The 16121-nt window shown below is 32.5% G+C and overlaps 3 protein-coding genes across 3 annotated transcripts in view; all 3 read right to left on the reverse strand.

The window, feature by feature from the left end:
• LOC130496815 (transcription termination factor MTERF2, chloroplastic-like) overlaps positions 1 to 16121 on the reverse strand; it is a 38754-nt gene that overhangs the window by 20025 nt on the left and 2608 nt on the right. The window lies entirely within an intron of this gene.
• LOC108807763 (probable esterase KAI2) lies at positions 3341 to 6956 on the reverse strand. The gene is given in 6 exon segments (XM_056989309.1): positions 3341 to 4019; positions 6556 to 6646; positions 6649 to 6809; positions 6811 to 6854; positions 6856 to 6890; positions 6893 to 6956. Coding segments are annotated over 6 exon segments (813 nt in total). The 5' UTR covers positions 6942 to 6956; the 3' UTR covers positions 3341 to 3586.
• LOC108805924 (DNA mismatch repair protein MSH7) lies at positions 9354 to 15161 on the reverse strand. Its single transcript, XM_018577917.2, is given in 20 exon segments — positions 9354 to 9874; positions 9877 to 9990; positions 9993 to 10032; positions 10103 to 10230; positions 10318 to 10414; positions 10496 to 10912; positions 11014 to 11085; positions 11087 to 11209; positions 11340 to 11617; positions 11735 to 11861; positions 11947 to 12146; positions 12321 to 12368; positions 12462 to 12495; positions 12601 to 12732; positions 13234 to 13329; positions 13447 to 13513; positions 13735 to 13790; positions 13872 to 13967; positions 14052 to 14562; positions 14713 to 15161. Coding segments are annotated over 20 exon segments (3315 nt in total). The 5' UTR covers positions 15063 to 15161; the 3' UTR covers positions 9354 to 9545.

The following is a 16121-nucleotide window of genomic DNA, read 5'->3' on the forward strand; positions in this document are numbered from 1 at the left end:
ATTCTGGCTGATAATGTACATCAGACGACCTAATATTTAGTCGTCTGGGAACAGAAGACTAAATATTAAGTCGTCCAATACCCTAAAATGAACCCCTAAACTAAAATGACTAAATTAACTTACTAACCACGTTATAAAATCAAATTATACTTCAATAGTGTTTACTATACACAGAAATGAACACGCCTAGGTAATTTTAAAAATTTTCAAAAACGGTTTTAATGCTTTCCAAAATCTAACCCTAAGAACACATACAATACTACAACATATGTTGATGAAACATAAACTAAAGAATATCATGACTCACTACTTTCACTCATCTGGGCTGAAAACAATTAAAATTTGTTATATATTAATTTATATCTCTTAAGACATATGTTAATTACATAATTCCAATTTTTCACTTACCAAAATATTTTTTACAAAATTTTTAAATTATGTTTAAGAATAACTGTCCAGACGACTTAACTTAAAGTCGTCTGGACGACTTATTTTCAAGTCGTCTGACGACTTGCGAGGGGTAGAAACGTAAAAAAAAATCCGTTTTTTTGTTTGTTCACAAGGAGATAGTTGTAATTTCAATAGCCTTTTAGGTTACTTTTGCCTTTGACCCAAGTTGGGGTACTCTTTTGGGTTTGACTCCAAGTTTTGAGTCACAATTGGTAATTCTCCCAATATATAAATGCACTTTTTACTATTTAAAAATGAAAACAACAGCCTTTGGTCAAAAACGAATACGAACTCCTCAACATTTACTATTTCTTTCAAAATCAAATTTATGACGCATTCTCCTTGAATGTATTATGCAAAGAATGGAGAGTGCACCAGCACAAATTCGAGGCACCTATGCTCTGATTTGTTTTTACTATCTAATATCAAGTTACACCAAAATAATCTAGTAAAATTAAAACGGACAACAAATAAATATTTGTCTAATCATATTCCAGCAAAGATTCTTAATAATAGGCCAAATATACCAATGAGAGTCGGTCAGACCAGATGATGTTTTTGCTATGCAGATAATAATATAGTAAATATAACAATACTATTTGTTATTATTGAGTTTGTCAATGTCATTTTGTGTTTTCTGATTTATCCTAGAAAACACAGATGTCAACCGCATAATTGCAATTATGATTTGTCCAGTTTGATCTTGTCAATTTTTCTTTTTGTTAAATTGGTTCCACTTACTATTGATTTGAATACAAACTGATTCTACTCCTGTTGGTAATAAGAATATCAAACAAAATAGGAATTATTCAAGAAAAAAAAGTTTCATAATCAAGTTTTTAATTTTTTTTTCACATCGACTAATGTTATATATTCAAACTAAAGATAATCCAGGTAACCAAAACCGAAACAAGACAATTAACAAAAGAAAGATCCTTACAAACGTCCTAGACAATTTTAGATAAGGAATTGGTCATTGAATTATCATCTCGAGAAAAATAACCAATCGAAAACTTATGAATACTTCCATCTTGCAAAATCTTCCATCTGAATTAAAAAGAATGTCCAGCTTTTCGGATTTAGGCTCCGAATGGAGAAAGTGGATTGAACGTTGCGGATTTAGCGGACAAAACGGATCTAGCGGAGTAAGAGTAGATCAAGCAGATCGAATGGAGCAAAAATGGATCTAGCGGATTTAACGGTTCAAAGCATAGATTTGAATGGTGAAAATGGATAAAAGCGGTTCAAAATACTCTACAAATTTATTATAATTCATATAAGATTTAAACTAATGTTTATTTTTTCTATTATTAACTTCTTATAAAATTAATTAATTTAAAAATAAATATGCACAAACTATTTATTTAATACTATATGATTTAATAAACTATAAATTATATATGAGTTAAATATGAATAAGTAGTATATTGTAAATTATAATCTTAACCTAGCTAAATTGTTTAATAGGTGTATGTATTATTTAGAAATACTAAAATCCTTAATACATTATATTTTGAATTTTTAAATGGTTCTAATAGTATAGAACATTACCTATGTTTATATATGAAAATATGAAATAAATTTTGATCTACTATTTGAATAATTTAAAAATCTGCAAATTTATGAATTTTTTTGTTTAAAGTTTCCTTTTTAAAGCTTTTACATAACCAAATTATTTTTTTTAAGAAATGACATATACTATCTTAAATTAAATAAGAAAACATAAGAACCATTAAAAACACTCCAATTTGCTGTGTAATTACTGTAGTAGGCAGTTCAAGATTTTTGTTCACATGTTTGAACTGCATGTGGTTCAACATTATTTTATTAATTGAAAAAGTGGATATGTTTGTAGTTAAAACAAAATGGTGAATGGGGAGATTAGATGTGTGCCATACACACATGTGTGTCATCCTCTTTTTAGCCGTCTTCCACTCATAACTTTAGAGCATCTCCAAAAAAATATTCTATTTTAAAATTTACAAAATTTCATATTTGAAATTTTAAATTATTATTCTCCAAAAACAAAACTTCAAATCTAACTTAAAAACAATTTATATTTTCTATTATGGCCCTTATATTTATGATAATTAATTTAAATTCATAAAACTTTATAAATAAATAGCACACATAAAACAATATTATAGAAATATTAATTAACAAAATGATACAATAAATTATATAATTGTACATAAACACATAAATAAATATTAAATTACAAATAAAATATTACACTACTATTTTCGTAATACTTCCACATATAATCAATTAGTGCATTTGTTAAGTTTCTTTTCTAATAATTGTTAAGTTTCTTTTCTAATATTTTTAAAAATTAAAAATTATAAAAGAAAATTTGAAATATTTATGAGTTATAAAATTGTGAAGGATTAAAAAGATTAAATAACAAAATACTTAAGAATCATAAATATAATATGTAATGTAAAGACAAAAATGCAATGAAAAATATGAAACTTCAAATTTAAAAGTTTTGAGTAGTGACACTCTATATTTAAAAGTTTCACTATTCAAAATTTCAAATTTGAAATTTTGAAATTTCTTTTTGGAGAGAAAAATATTTCATATTTGAAGGTATACCATGGTTTTAAAGTAGCAAAAACTATGATATATCACAACCCGGGAAATTGGAATGGGAAAACAATAAAACAACACGTTTCATGTCCTTTAGGTTATGGTACACCCTCCCTCTAAACTAATGAAGAGAGATTTCATGTTTTTTGGGATTCCTTGTTTTCGAAGTGTAAAGATTTGAGGATGTCTCAAGTCTAACTGAACTACGATATCTATTTGATACATGTATACTGATTTTTCTAAAAAAACATTTTTTTTTCTTTCGCGCCTTTCCTAAGAAGTAAACCGATCGACAACACTCTAAAAAGAACAGATTCAGTTTAAACCAACGAAGAAATGTCGCAATTTACTTTACCACTTCCACTATCTGATCCATCTTTTTATTCAACTAAAATGTAAACTAAATTACTCTGTGCTGCCAATTAAATACACAATCACATTACAAAAATATATATCTGATACTTATGACCCACTTCGTTATCTTAGCAGAATATTGTAGACGAGAAAAATATCTGACGCATGTAAAGCTGTTTATTATATTCAAGCCTCAAAACTCGAGGAGTCGTCTCATGACTCGTAGAAGCTCTAGATGTGACGTCATTTGTGGGAAATGCCCAATCGAGTTCTCAATGATCTCTACCGCGGAATTCCCTTTGATATTCTCTTGCATGAAGTAGGCAACGGAGACTGGAACTACGACGTCGTTTCCAGACTGTATGATGTGGCAAGGAACTGACACTTTGCCCAAAAGCTCTCTCTCGTCGCTGCCAAACACTATCTTACCTAAGGCAAGAGCCGTCTCGGGCTTCATCTTCTTAAGACACTTCTCCAACCATTGGACTGAGAGAGAGTCTCTTGAGTCGACCACTGTGGGGGCGAAAGCAACCACCCAAGCCTCGTAGTTGGAGGCAATGTTGGAGATGATCGCGTCAATGTCTTCTGGCTCAAAACCTCCTTTGTAATCCTCGCTGTTAATGTACCTATAGATAATTTGTCTGGGTTACAATACACTTAAATAATTTCCACTTCAATCTAATAACTAGTAACATTACTATATTTGATCATCTAATTAAAGTTTTATAAGTACGTTGCATTAGTCATATATTTAGTCAAACTTTATAAACTGCTGCAATAATTTGTGGCCGACTTTTCCACCTACATGGCTATTACCATAATGAGTATATAATCATATCAATCAAAAACTAATAATTCATCCTTTAGCAGATATTTTTGGTACAGTTTTTTTTTTAAAAGTCGTTGTTATACTGTACTTTTGCTTTTGTTACTAATATTTGGATCATTCAAGTAATTTAACCCGATTCAATAATTTTCTTTGCCTGAGTAGACCGTTTAAAGCTAAGTGGTCCACGTAATATTGAATATCTACAGTTGTATTTTTCTTTTGTGGTCAAAATCTACAGTCTTTTATATGATTGGTTTCTTTATATGAATCTACGATACATGCATGATTATGTGGCCAGGCATATATAGGCTACAAAGAAAAATCAAGGTGTGATAATATGTCATATCCATGTAACAAGCTAGAGCTGACCCTGACCACATGTTCAAGAAGTGGCAATAGCTACATACTTACATGACAGCAGATGCAGATACCATCCACGTAAAATCCATTAATTATCAGCTAATACAGAATATTACGAGCAAATCTCTAAAATAATATTTTTAAGTTTTTATCGCAAAAATAATATTAAAAAATAAAATGACCAAAATAGCACTTTTTGTTTTGAAATTTTTCATTTTTATTTTTTATTTTTAAAAATTTGAATACATTCCTAAAATCTCATCCTTTAACTCTAAACCCTAAGTTTTAGATTAATCAACCCAAATATTATAAATGCATATTTACCTTTCAATAAAACTTATTTTGGTCATTTTCTTTCTTTTGATGCTATTTTTGTAACAAAAACTGTCATTTTCTCGAATATTATCGCAAAGCATAATATTTTGTCGTATTTCATGAAACATGTATTTATCAAGAATATTGTACGAGATGAGATGGTATAGTCTTTTAAATTTTGATTGCATGTACTTATATCTCTCTTTCGATCATCTTTCTAATCTCATTTACAGATACATATATATACGCATCTATTTTTTCTTTCCTTTTTTGTGTACAGACACACACACACACGATGTTATATAAAGAACAAAACTAGTTTACACATGTCTTCAATTTTCTCGATTTTCTTGCTTCAACAGACATGTTTTCACATTTAATTATAATGGGAAAATTGTTTTTTTAACCCAAAAAAACAATAACTATGTCCTTTTAATCTAATTTCTCTCACTTTATGTCATATTAGGCTAAATGTTTTCTAAATGGCAATACTACCCTTAAATTTCAAATAAAAATCCGAAATTACAATTAAAAAAACTAATTTTGAATATTATAATATCTTTTTGCTAAAAAGTTAGAAAATAAAAATTCAAAATCTCAATTAAATTTTTAGCCCAGAAAACAATTTCCCTTTTTAAGATTTTATTTTTCTTCAAATATTTTTTATAAGATTTTTTTACTAAAATTTTTTTTAAAAGATTTTTTTACGAAAATATTTTCTTTACTAAAAGATTTTTTTTAAAATTAAAATTTTCAATTATTTTTTTAACCCAAAAACGAATTTCCTTTTTTTTAAAGATTTTTTTTTAAAAAGATTTTTTTTACTAAAGATTTTTTTTTTTAAACGATTTTTAAAAAAAATTAAAAATCTCAATTTTTTTTTTGGACAAAAAAATTTTCCTTTTTAAATATATTTTCTTTTTTTAAAAGATTTTTATTAATAAATAAGGAAACAGAATATTCCCAAATATTTTCTTCTAATATTATTCTTATCCGTAGATTATATATTCTTAAATAGGTAGAATACAGTAAACATGTTAGAAATCGATTTTTACTAGTTTTAGATTTATAGTAATATGTAGATTCTGATTTCTACAGGTTTTAGATTTATAGTAATGTGTAGATTTCGATTTCTACAGATTTTAGAACTATAGGTTAAGCGTAGAATGTGTTTTCTAAATATTTTTAGATTACTATTATTTAAGTAGAACACATATCTAAACATAGTAGATTCAATGAAAAAGTAGAATACATTTTCTACTATGTAGAATGTCAATTCTACCTTTTTAGAATAAAATATGAATTTATGATTTAAACATTTTTTGAACTTAAAAAAATATATCTATAAATTGATATAAGTATTTCATCAGTATTTACTATTTTTTGAATTTTTATTTGTTTGTTAAACTATTTATTTGACTTATTTTAGAAAATACTAAAAAGTATTAGAGGAAAAAATGGTACAAAGAGAAATTAGAATAACGGGATATAGTTGTTGTTTTTTGGCCTAAAAAACAATTTTCCCTATTATAATTAAGGAGAAATGCTCATTTAAACATGTCTTTGATTTTCTTCCCTTGCTTCTACAAACATGTTTTCACTTTTAATTATAATTAAGGAGAAGCGCTAATTATTAGTTGTACTAAGAGTGAGCGTACCTGGGAGAAGCAGCAATAAGAACAAGATTTGTAAACAAGTCGGGTCTCTTTATAGAAGCAGCACAACCGATCATACCAGACATGGAATGCCTATGAACGCAACGGGACCAAACTTCAACTCCTCCATAAGAGCAATAAGATCGTCAGAGAAGGCATCAAAGGAGTTATACTTTGATGAGTCATAAAGAGTTTGGTCTTCGATGGCTCCAGAAAAAGGCCAGTCAAAGACCAAAACTTTAAAAGATTGGACAAGACCGGAATTTCTTATCCCAAACCGACTGGTCGCCTCCATATCCGTTGTGCCAAGCCCATTGACCTCTCACCAGAACCGATGATTTGGCGTTCATAACGGCTGCGAGACCGGATATCTTCTGGTTAACGACCATACTTTAACTAGTGATTTTAGAGATGAGACAAGAAGTTTGATATTTTTTGTGCGTATATATAAAGTGAGAAGAGAAATGGATTAGGCCATATAAGGTTCTTAATTGACATCCAACCACCGATTTTATTAGGCTCGCATTTGACACATCCAAACATTATTGGCCTTTTCAACAATGGCTGTATTTGTATTTCATTGTCGATATATTTAACATCTTTTAGGAAAAATCAATATTCATATAAATAAATATATACATGTGAAAACGAATCTTTACCTTTTGGTATTAAAAAGGTTATCTGGACTGAAAAAACATAAACTACTTTTGTTTGGACGTGTAAATGCATTAACTATTTTGACGTGTAGATATCACAATTCATAGAATAAGATTATATAACGAATAACTCTTCTTTAGTGTTTAATAAATTCACTCAAAATTTAAGCTTTCAATTTCTAAACACTCAAGTTATATAACAAGCTTATATAATATATCTTTATATAGAGATTAATAATTCTTAATCCTAATAGGTAGCATATTTAGATAATTCCTAAATGCAGAATCTTAATTTCCATAACTCGTAGATTAGGTCATTGATTTGTATCTTAAACTATTTTCTTTTATTTCAAGCTTAATACAATATTCTCTCTTTAAACTTGAAATTCTTCTTCGATAAGTTTTATATTCCAATTAGATTTCTCAAATTCTTGAACTTTATTTTTCTAAGAACTTTAGTTAAAATGTCAGTCTTTTGTTGATCACTCGAAACATACTCAATAACTTGTCCTCTTTCCACACACTCCCTTATAAAATTTTGTGTACATTGATTCATGTACATATGAACATACATGAATCGTATATGTATGGCTAATATTTAAACGATAATAACTATTTTCATGGTTTTGGCCTAGGTAGCACGGAAGCTTTATCATATGTCGCTTCCCGCTTCGGAATCGGAATCGGAATCGGAATCTTATGGAAGCTTACGGAATCTCGCTTTCAAAATGTTTCCAAAATGTTCTCTTTAAAAACACGTTGGAAGCTTACGATTCCGTTTTGGAATCACGCTTCCGTTTTATTTTTAAAACCCATTGTCATAATTCATAAAATATAAAAACATAGATTTTAGTTTATATAAAATCCAAATTTTAATAGTAATGAATTAAAGAGAATAAAATATACAAATATTAAAATTAACACTATAAATTATCTTTATGTATTTGAAGCTTTTATTAAAGATATATCACATATCCAAATATATTATGTCAATAAATTTATGAAGTTTTAAAAATAATTATTATCATAATTTATTTAAACTTAATTTATGTGTATTTTTATAGTTTTAATATGAAATCATTTCAAAATTATTTAAATTAATAAATGTTTTATTTTAAGTTTAAATCATATGATTTTCAGTCCTAAATTATATTAAATTTTCTTATATTTTAATATATATTATATATGATATACGCTTCCAACACGTACCCGCTTCCTAAATTTTTTAAAAATTTCGCTTCCGCTTCCACATACCCGCTTTCGTTTCCATGTAACGTAGGTTTTTGGCTTTTCATTTTAGATTAGATTGAATTTGCATACTAATCTTCGAAAAGTAAAGATTATATTGCACAATTAGAAGTGTGGAGCCAAATTGAAAAGCAACTGTACAAATCAGCAATTTTTAGGATCAAATTGTAATAATTGAAAGTTAAAAATAATTAGGAAGATTTAGATTAAAAATCAGATATTTCGGATTACTTTGGATATTTCAGATAAATCTATTTGGATACTTTCAGATTTTTTCGGATAGTTCAAATAGTTCAGATATTTTATAATAATTAGTTATCTTTAAATATTTTTGGATTCTCTTAATATTATAAATAAATATATATATATATATATATATATATATATATATATATATATTAAGTATGTATTTTATATGTATATATAATTAATATGTTTATATATTCAGATACCCGTTCGATTCTCATATGGTTCTAGTTCAGTTTGGTTATAGAAATATAGGAACCATTCGGATATTTGAGAGTTCTTGGTTTTGGTTCCGGTTTCAGATATTTTGGTTCGATTCCGGTTCGGTTTCTTCGGTTTCGGTTCAGATATTTCGGTTCGGTTCTTCGGTTCCGGTTTTTTTTTTTACCAGGCCTAATATCACCATTAGATCCTAGCCACTCCAGCACTGCATGTATATTTGGAAAAGCTTGCTCTTAAGAAAGAGAAAAGAAAAACGTTCAAAAAATAATCCAGTCTTTGTCAACCAAACAAGTTACAATCGGGTTAAGCTGAATAACTCAAATTTCGATCTAGATCGAAAAGAAAAACGAGAAACGGATCCCTCTCTCTCTTTCTCTCTCAAACATGGATTCCAGAGAGACGAGAGAGTGAGGAAAGACATACAGTTACTTTTTCAGTTCTCAATGACCTTAATTTTCTGAAATTTGTACACCATAGTATTAAATGTACTTCCATCAGTTCGGTCCTGTCTGGTTTGCTCACAGAAAAACCGGACCGAGGAAATAAATTTGATATAACCATTTTCCAGAAGGCTAAGCATCAGAGAAGCAACAAAAAAAAGAGAGAATTATCTCATCGCCTTTACTTGGCAACAGAGCAAGAAGATCTGATCTCATGCCATAAGCAAATTAACATGTCAGAGACATCCTCCTCCTCAAACATGGCCTTGTCGTTGTCGACGACTTGAGAGATACCCACCAATGTCTTGAGCCATTCTTCGTGCAGACTTGAGAACTCAGACCTTAGCTCACTTGACTTGAAGTTTTCTCCAATCGATCTCTTCATGGCTTGAGCCGCCACCGATGCTGTCTCAACCACTTGCTTTGGTATTCCCGCCATGAGTGCTACTTGAAGCCCATAGCTCTCAGGACAAGCTCCCCCAGCTAGCCGGTACAAGAAAACTAAGTCTTGTCGCAGCCACCTGGTTCTTGGTCGGATCTTGATTTGAATGCGCAAGCCATGTGTTTCAAGGTGACCCGCGGGTGGGCCGAGAACTCCTTGGTGAGAGGATGGTAATGCGTTGCAAGAGCATCCTGCACTTGACTCTCTCTACCATGTGACGGAAAACCTGAATACAAATCAATAAGTAATCTACGAATTGATCAATGAGTACTGGTTGAAGGAGAAGAGAGACTTACAGAATATGCAATGGCGTAGCCATCGAAAGTACTAGTTCCTCTGCCCAGTTCGTCAAGGATTACTAGTGAATCCTGAGTTGCGTTTTGAAGAACTGACGCCGCCTCAGTGCATTCTACCAAGAAGGTGCCTATAAATGAAAAACCGATTTTACCAATCAGACAGAGCTGGTTTTGTGAGAAACATGTAACTTGATACCAAAAAAAAACAAACTTACTCTCTCCTGTCATGATTCTATCAGATGCGCCAAGCCTTGTGAAGATAGTATCTACGAGAGAGAGTTCACATGTCTCACAAGGCACGTAACAACCAAGCTGTAAATAGAGATAAAGAAAAGAAACTGTTGATATATGTTGAGAAAGCAGTGATTTATATGTAACGAGTGTTATACAAACCTGAGCAAAGATAACAGCAAGACATGTTGCACGAAGAAGAGTTGATTTTCCACCCATGTTTGGTCCTGTTAGTAACAACGACCGAGGATGAACACTGCTGCTTCTAGCCTCGCCAAGGAGTAGATCATTTGGAACAGGAAGTTGACCATCAGCTGCAACTGCAAATGGATGCCACAGCCCTTGGATTTTAAGTATTGGCCCATTTGTTTCCTGATTCTGAATTGTACTTTTCGATTCAGGGAATATAACAGGCCTGGCCATGCTTCCAGCAGAGAGACTTGCAGAGATTGCAAAGGATCTCAGGACATCGAGGCAGCTAATGGTGTGAATGACCTCAGACCACTCTTTGGCTTTTTCTATAAATAGATCAATGAGTATTGTGAGAGTTTCCGCATTATCCTCTGTCACATCATGGTTCTAGTACAAGAATAATAAGTTATAGTTAGATACATATCAAACTATATAACAGACCATATCTTTGAGCAGTGACATAACAAGTGTGAATTTGCAATGGGCACCTGATAATCTGGAAAGTCACTATCTATGGCTGCTTCGAATTGAGAAAGGAATAACTCAAGCCCGCTTTTTCCCCACTAATATAGGAAGTTTACAGAGCTTACAAAGCAGTCTAATCATATTCGGTTCCTTCTGTACAGCCAACAAAAGATCAATTCCACTTCTGAACCCTTTCACAAGTTGCCCAAATGATTTAACCTGCAGTGCAATATATTTAGAGAAATGTGATGGATAAAACCATACAGATGCGAGAACAATCATAGACAGAACAGCAATGCTTAAGACCTATACGAACCATACAATGAGAAAGAGCGTGTTTGTTTCTTACTCGTTGTTTCAGCACTTTTTTCCCAAGGAGAGCAGGCAAAAGATAGGCTGATGACTGAACGGTAGACTTAATGCGTCCGAGCAGCCTTTCTAAGTCTGGAAGTTTATGGAGATACTGGCCAGTGATTTGCATAATTTCTGAGTTTGCCGTGAATTCTTCGACCACATCGAGTCTTTTATTGATACTTTCTATATCTTTGAGGGGATGGCAGATCCAATTTCTTAACAGCCGCTTACCAGTCGGACTAACACAGTTATCAAGAAATTTGTACAAGGTCCCTGCAGAACAAATAAAAATTCGATATTTACTAGCTAGATATGTACCAAGTTTTAGAATATGGATACCAACTCCTGTGTCTACGCTCTATTTGAACCTATAAAAAACCATGTACATGCCTGAATGACCACCATCACAGCTATTGTTGAATATCTCCAGATTTACCATCGTCTGGCCATCAATTCTTAGACAACCGCTGTAAACTTTGTAGGGATGAATATCCCCATTCTTAAGTACATCTTCTAGCTGCAAGAAGATAGAATAACCAGTAAGTTAAGAAGATTTCCTTTGGTTAACTTGTCAAAAGCGGAAAAAAACCAAGCTAGCCCACCTTTAGCCTAGAAAGATGATTGACTAGCTCTCCAAGAGCACTAAGAGCAATTCCAGATTCAGTTAGACCATCAACAGCAGATTTCCACGATTCAGAAGAACCTCTGAAGTATCCACTGGATTCTATCATATTTCTCACTCCACAAGCATCTGCATCCCCCATTTGTTGTGGTAGTGGATTCAATTGTACCGCCGTAGACCCTATAGAAACAATACACTGACATAATCGACGCCAGAAATGTTTAAGAGATCTATCATTGCCTAAGCAGCAATAACAAGACAAATTGTCATGCATATCTGCTACATGATGATCTCGTTAGGTTTCTTAAACGTATTTTCCTATATTTTCAGTCAGGTTGCCTACTGAAATTGTACCTGTCAATGTATATTTCCTTAGAGCCTGTTGGGTCTCTCTTGATAGCCCTGCATTATTTAAACATTAACACACTTAAACTTAAGCAGTCTCAACTACCTTAACTTCAGTTTGACAAACCATTGGGTGTAAAAGAAGTTTACCTTTACTGTCATATATCACTTCTTTTGGAGAAACCTGGAAAAAAAGTACCAGAAGGTAATTTAGATTACATTCCTGCAAACCAATAATATGGGCACAAAGTCACATAGCAGATACAGGTTACCGAACAAACTTGAATACCTGCATCAATAAAGCTCCAAGAGCAGCGCATGAAGCATCATCACTGATGGACCCAACCCAAAATCTCAAGGCAGCACAGTCAACGAAAGCAAATCCATATACAGTTGAACACTTTTCTAGCTCCATTTTGACCTAAAGCAAAAGTTCAGAAGCAAAATTGTCATCAATTCATTATGCAATGTAACCAAAAGCTAATCCCTAAGCTATTCTAAAAGAACTATCCAAATCAATGCTTTGCATTAAAATATCTTGACTAATATAGGGCTTAGATCAGCTATCATTTCTCCAGCATACGAGACAAACATAACACAAACAGTGGTCACTGTGAAAAAGAAGGAATGCATTAACAAGGACTGAAATTCCTCGACATGCAATTCGACAGTATAATCATTGTAAAAATGGGATCCAGCTAAACGGACTGACACTTCTTAAAATTCAGAGGATATCAAACAGAGACTTAGTCTGCAGTTCGGTTTTAAAATATATTGCAAGGAAATTCTCTAGCAAATGAAACTAACCAGCAAATGTTGGCATTCTAATCCCAAAGTATTACTGCTGGAAGAAAGATTGCTAAAGAAGAGTGTAACTTTTGAATACTTGAATCAGTTTTACTTGTCTAAGCAAATAACAAACCTCTTTTATAGCAAGTAGATGGACGGGATCAAGCCCTAGGTTACCCTCGCTTGCTGTTGATGGGGTTAACACTTGAACTAGCTTCCTCGGTATTATCTGACAATCAGATCAGAACAGCCAGAGGATTTAACGTAGTTTGAAACTAGTGTGGGGAAAAATAAAATAATCAAGAACAGTCTGCAACCTTGTTGACATGTTCCCAAGACAACTTACAGTATTTGAACCTCTGGCTTTTGTCTGGTCAGATGTTTCTAACTGCTCGATTCTTCCAACTTTATATCTTCAAAAGAAACAACGAATGTATCAAAATATAAAATCGTGAAGAAGGAAACATATGAATCTGTATGTTAGTTCCTATTGAAAAATGTATTTGAGTATTAAAGTTTCAACGGAAGGCTTGAAACCCTCCATGCTAATAATGACTGACGTGATATTCATTTGTTTTAAATCGTAACAGAAGTGGTAACAAAGAAAAACAATAAAGTATGGCAGTTCTTTTACCCACGAGCTAATAGCTTTTGCACTGCATCATCTATCCCACTTTCAGAGATACCAACCTGTTAGAAAAAGAGGACGTCAAATCTATAGACTTAGTGACAGCAATGAATCAAGCAGGCTAGTTGTTTCCACCAATATACCTGTCTGCATTTTCCCACACCGCTCATGGTCATCTTCCAGTCAAGCTCCTTGTGACCTAATTCTGCATCTACCTCATACAGCTCATAAAATTTCCCCTGAGAAGAACATGACGAATGCAAATCTAAGACAACCAATCGCATTAAGGAAATAAATTCAGCACTAGATTGAGATTCACTCACCACTTTAAAGAAAAGCACAACATCCATATACTCACTCTTGACACTCCAATACTGCTTCTGCGACGCAGACATTTTTTTGAAAACGTCAGTTGGTATGTAGAGGGTCTTCCTATCGTAAAGGGGATCATCAGGCCGCCTTCTATTAGCATCCCTGATCCGAGAAGGCTCAAGCCATTCGAACTTGGTCCCTTCGTTTACTTGTTTTTTCTCTCCACAGATTCGATCCTCAAACAGTTTCATCCTTTTGTTAGAATCAAATAGAGAGACCTTATTCTCAGTAAAACCCATCCCATCCTCCAGAACTCGCTTCAAACGAGGAACACTTGGACGCGTCCCTGGTGTATCTGGGCCAAGAACATCCTCATCTTCTACTGATCTTAGATTATCTCTCCCAGTGAAGCTAGAAATACGGTCTCTATCTTGAGGTTGAGCATTATTCAAACGACGTTCAGGAAAAACACTCTCAGGCATCACAGATACAGATGAATCACGAAGCGGAGCAGCAACGTTCCTGAAAATTTCCAAACAATGATACAAGGCAGTAAGTACTGAGCATCGCCACATAGAGCAATAACGGATCGAATCGAATCGACTCAGTAAATTCAAGGCTAGACCTAATGTTAGCTAATGATTCGAAATCAAGAGGAACGAAGATAGTTACCTCTCTCCAGAACGTTCAGGAGGAACATCGACTTTCACAAACTTATGCATGATACTGGAGAAGAGAGACGAAGCACCACCACCACCACCGGCGGATTCAGCCGCCGCCTTGAAGTTAGACGGCAAGACGCGACGAGGAACTTTCTCCGGCGGAGTATCCACTCCTCTAACGTCATCATCTTCCACAGGTTTCGGCACATTTCGCTCCACAGAGCGTACCGAAGCGTCGCTGTTAACCTTCGCGGTAGATCGTAAACCTCCTCCGCCGCGAGTAGGATCGCCAGAAACTGGACCCTGAGTCGCCGGCGACGGTTTCTGGAAGAAAGACAGAATCGATTTCTGGCGCTGCATTTTTCGAGTGTAGATTGGGAGAAGATGAGAGTGAAAGGGTGTTTTTGAGCTCAGCGAAATCGAGAGTTGGGGGGAAAGATTAGCGCCAAAAATTTACTTTAGGGCTATATTTATTGACTCGGACTTTCAGCACTCTTTGAGGCTTCGATGACCGTTCGGTTCACTTCTATTAATGGGTACCGTTGGATATACAGACATTGCAATTTTCTTGTAATGCCACGTCAACAGATTGACACCCTAACGAATTTTCCCGAGAGACTCTGCTACTGTGATTCCGTTTACTCGGAAGTCGGAAATAGGGTTAATAATGCAAATGGGGTTATTAAGGCCCATTATCCAAATTTTATGATGCACCTACACTCTTGTGTTTTTATCCCTCTGTATCAATTTACTTTGGTTTCTTTTAAGATTTTTAAACAATATTCTTTTTGTTTTAAACAAAATTTAATATTATTTAAAATTTATGATCAACTATAAAATACTATTTTTTATTTGTTGTATTAGTTTCTTTTATGATGTTTTATATAACAAAGATAAATTGTATAAAATTTTGCATTTTCTTAATCTACGTGTATTAATCTTAAACACCAAATAAAATCAAACAAAGAGAATGTGATAATTATATAAAAATTATCCGTCGATACTATTAAAACATGAGTTATAGGTGTTGTCCAACTAGTTTAACATAATTATTAAAATTTCTTATTAATCATTTAAAAAAAATATATAAATAAAAATACAAATATAATTAAAACACAAATATAAAATTTAAATTTTTAAAAGAATGTAAAACAAAAAATATAAGGACAAATCAGGATGTGTTTTGATTAAAACTGCTGACAAAAAAAATTGATTAAAACCAATAAAATTTGTCATGGAGAATATGTGTATTTGATCAATATTCAGAATCTGATAAACTGGTTGCATTCTTCTGTCATCAAGTTTGTGACAAGTCTCTACAGACGTTTGTGAATCTGAAATGTTATGGCTGCTAAATCAAATTAAAGTATAACATCTATACTACTAAACCTGGATTTTCATATTTCTTCTTTAACATCC

This window comes from Raphanus sativus, chromosome 6, assembly GCF_000801105.2.
Source record: "Raphanus sativus cultivar WK10039 chromosome 6, ASM80110v3, whole genome shotgun sequence".
NCBI lineage: Eukaryota > Viridiplantae > Streptophyta > Magnoliopsida > Brassicales > Brassicaceae > Raphanus > Raphanus sativus.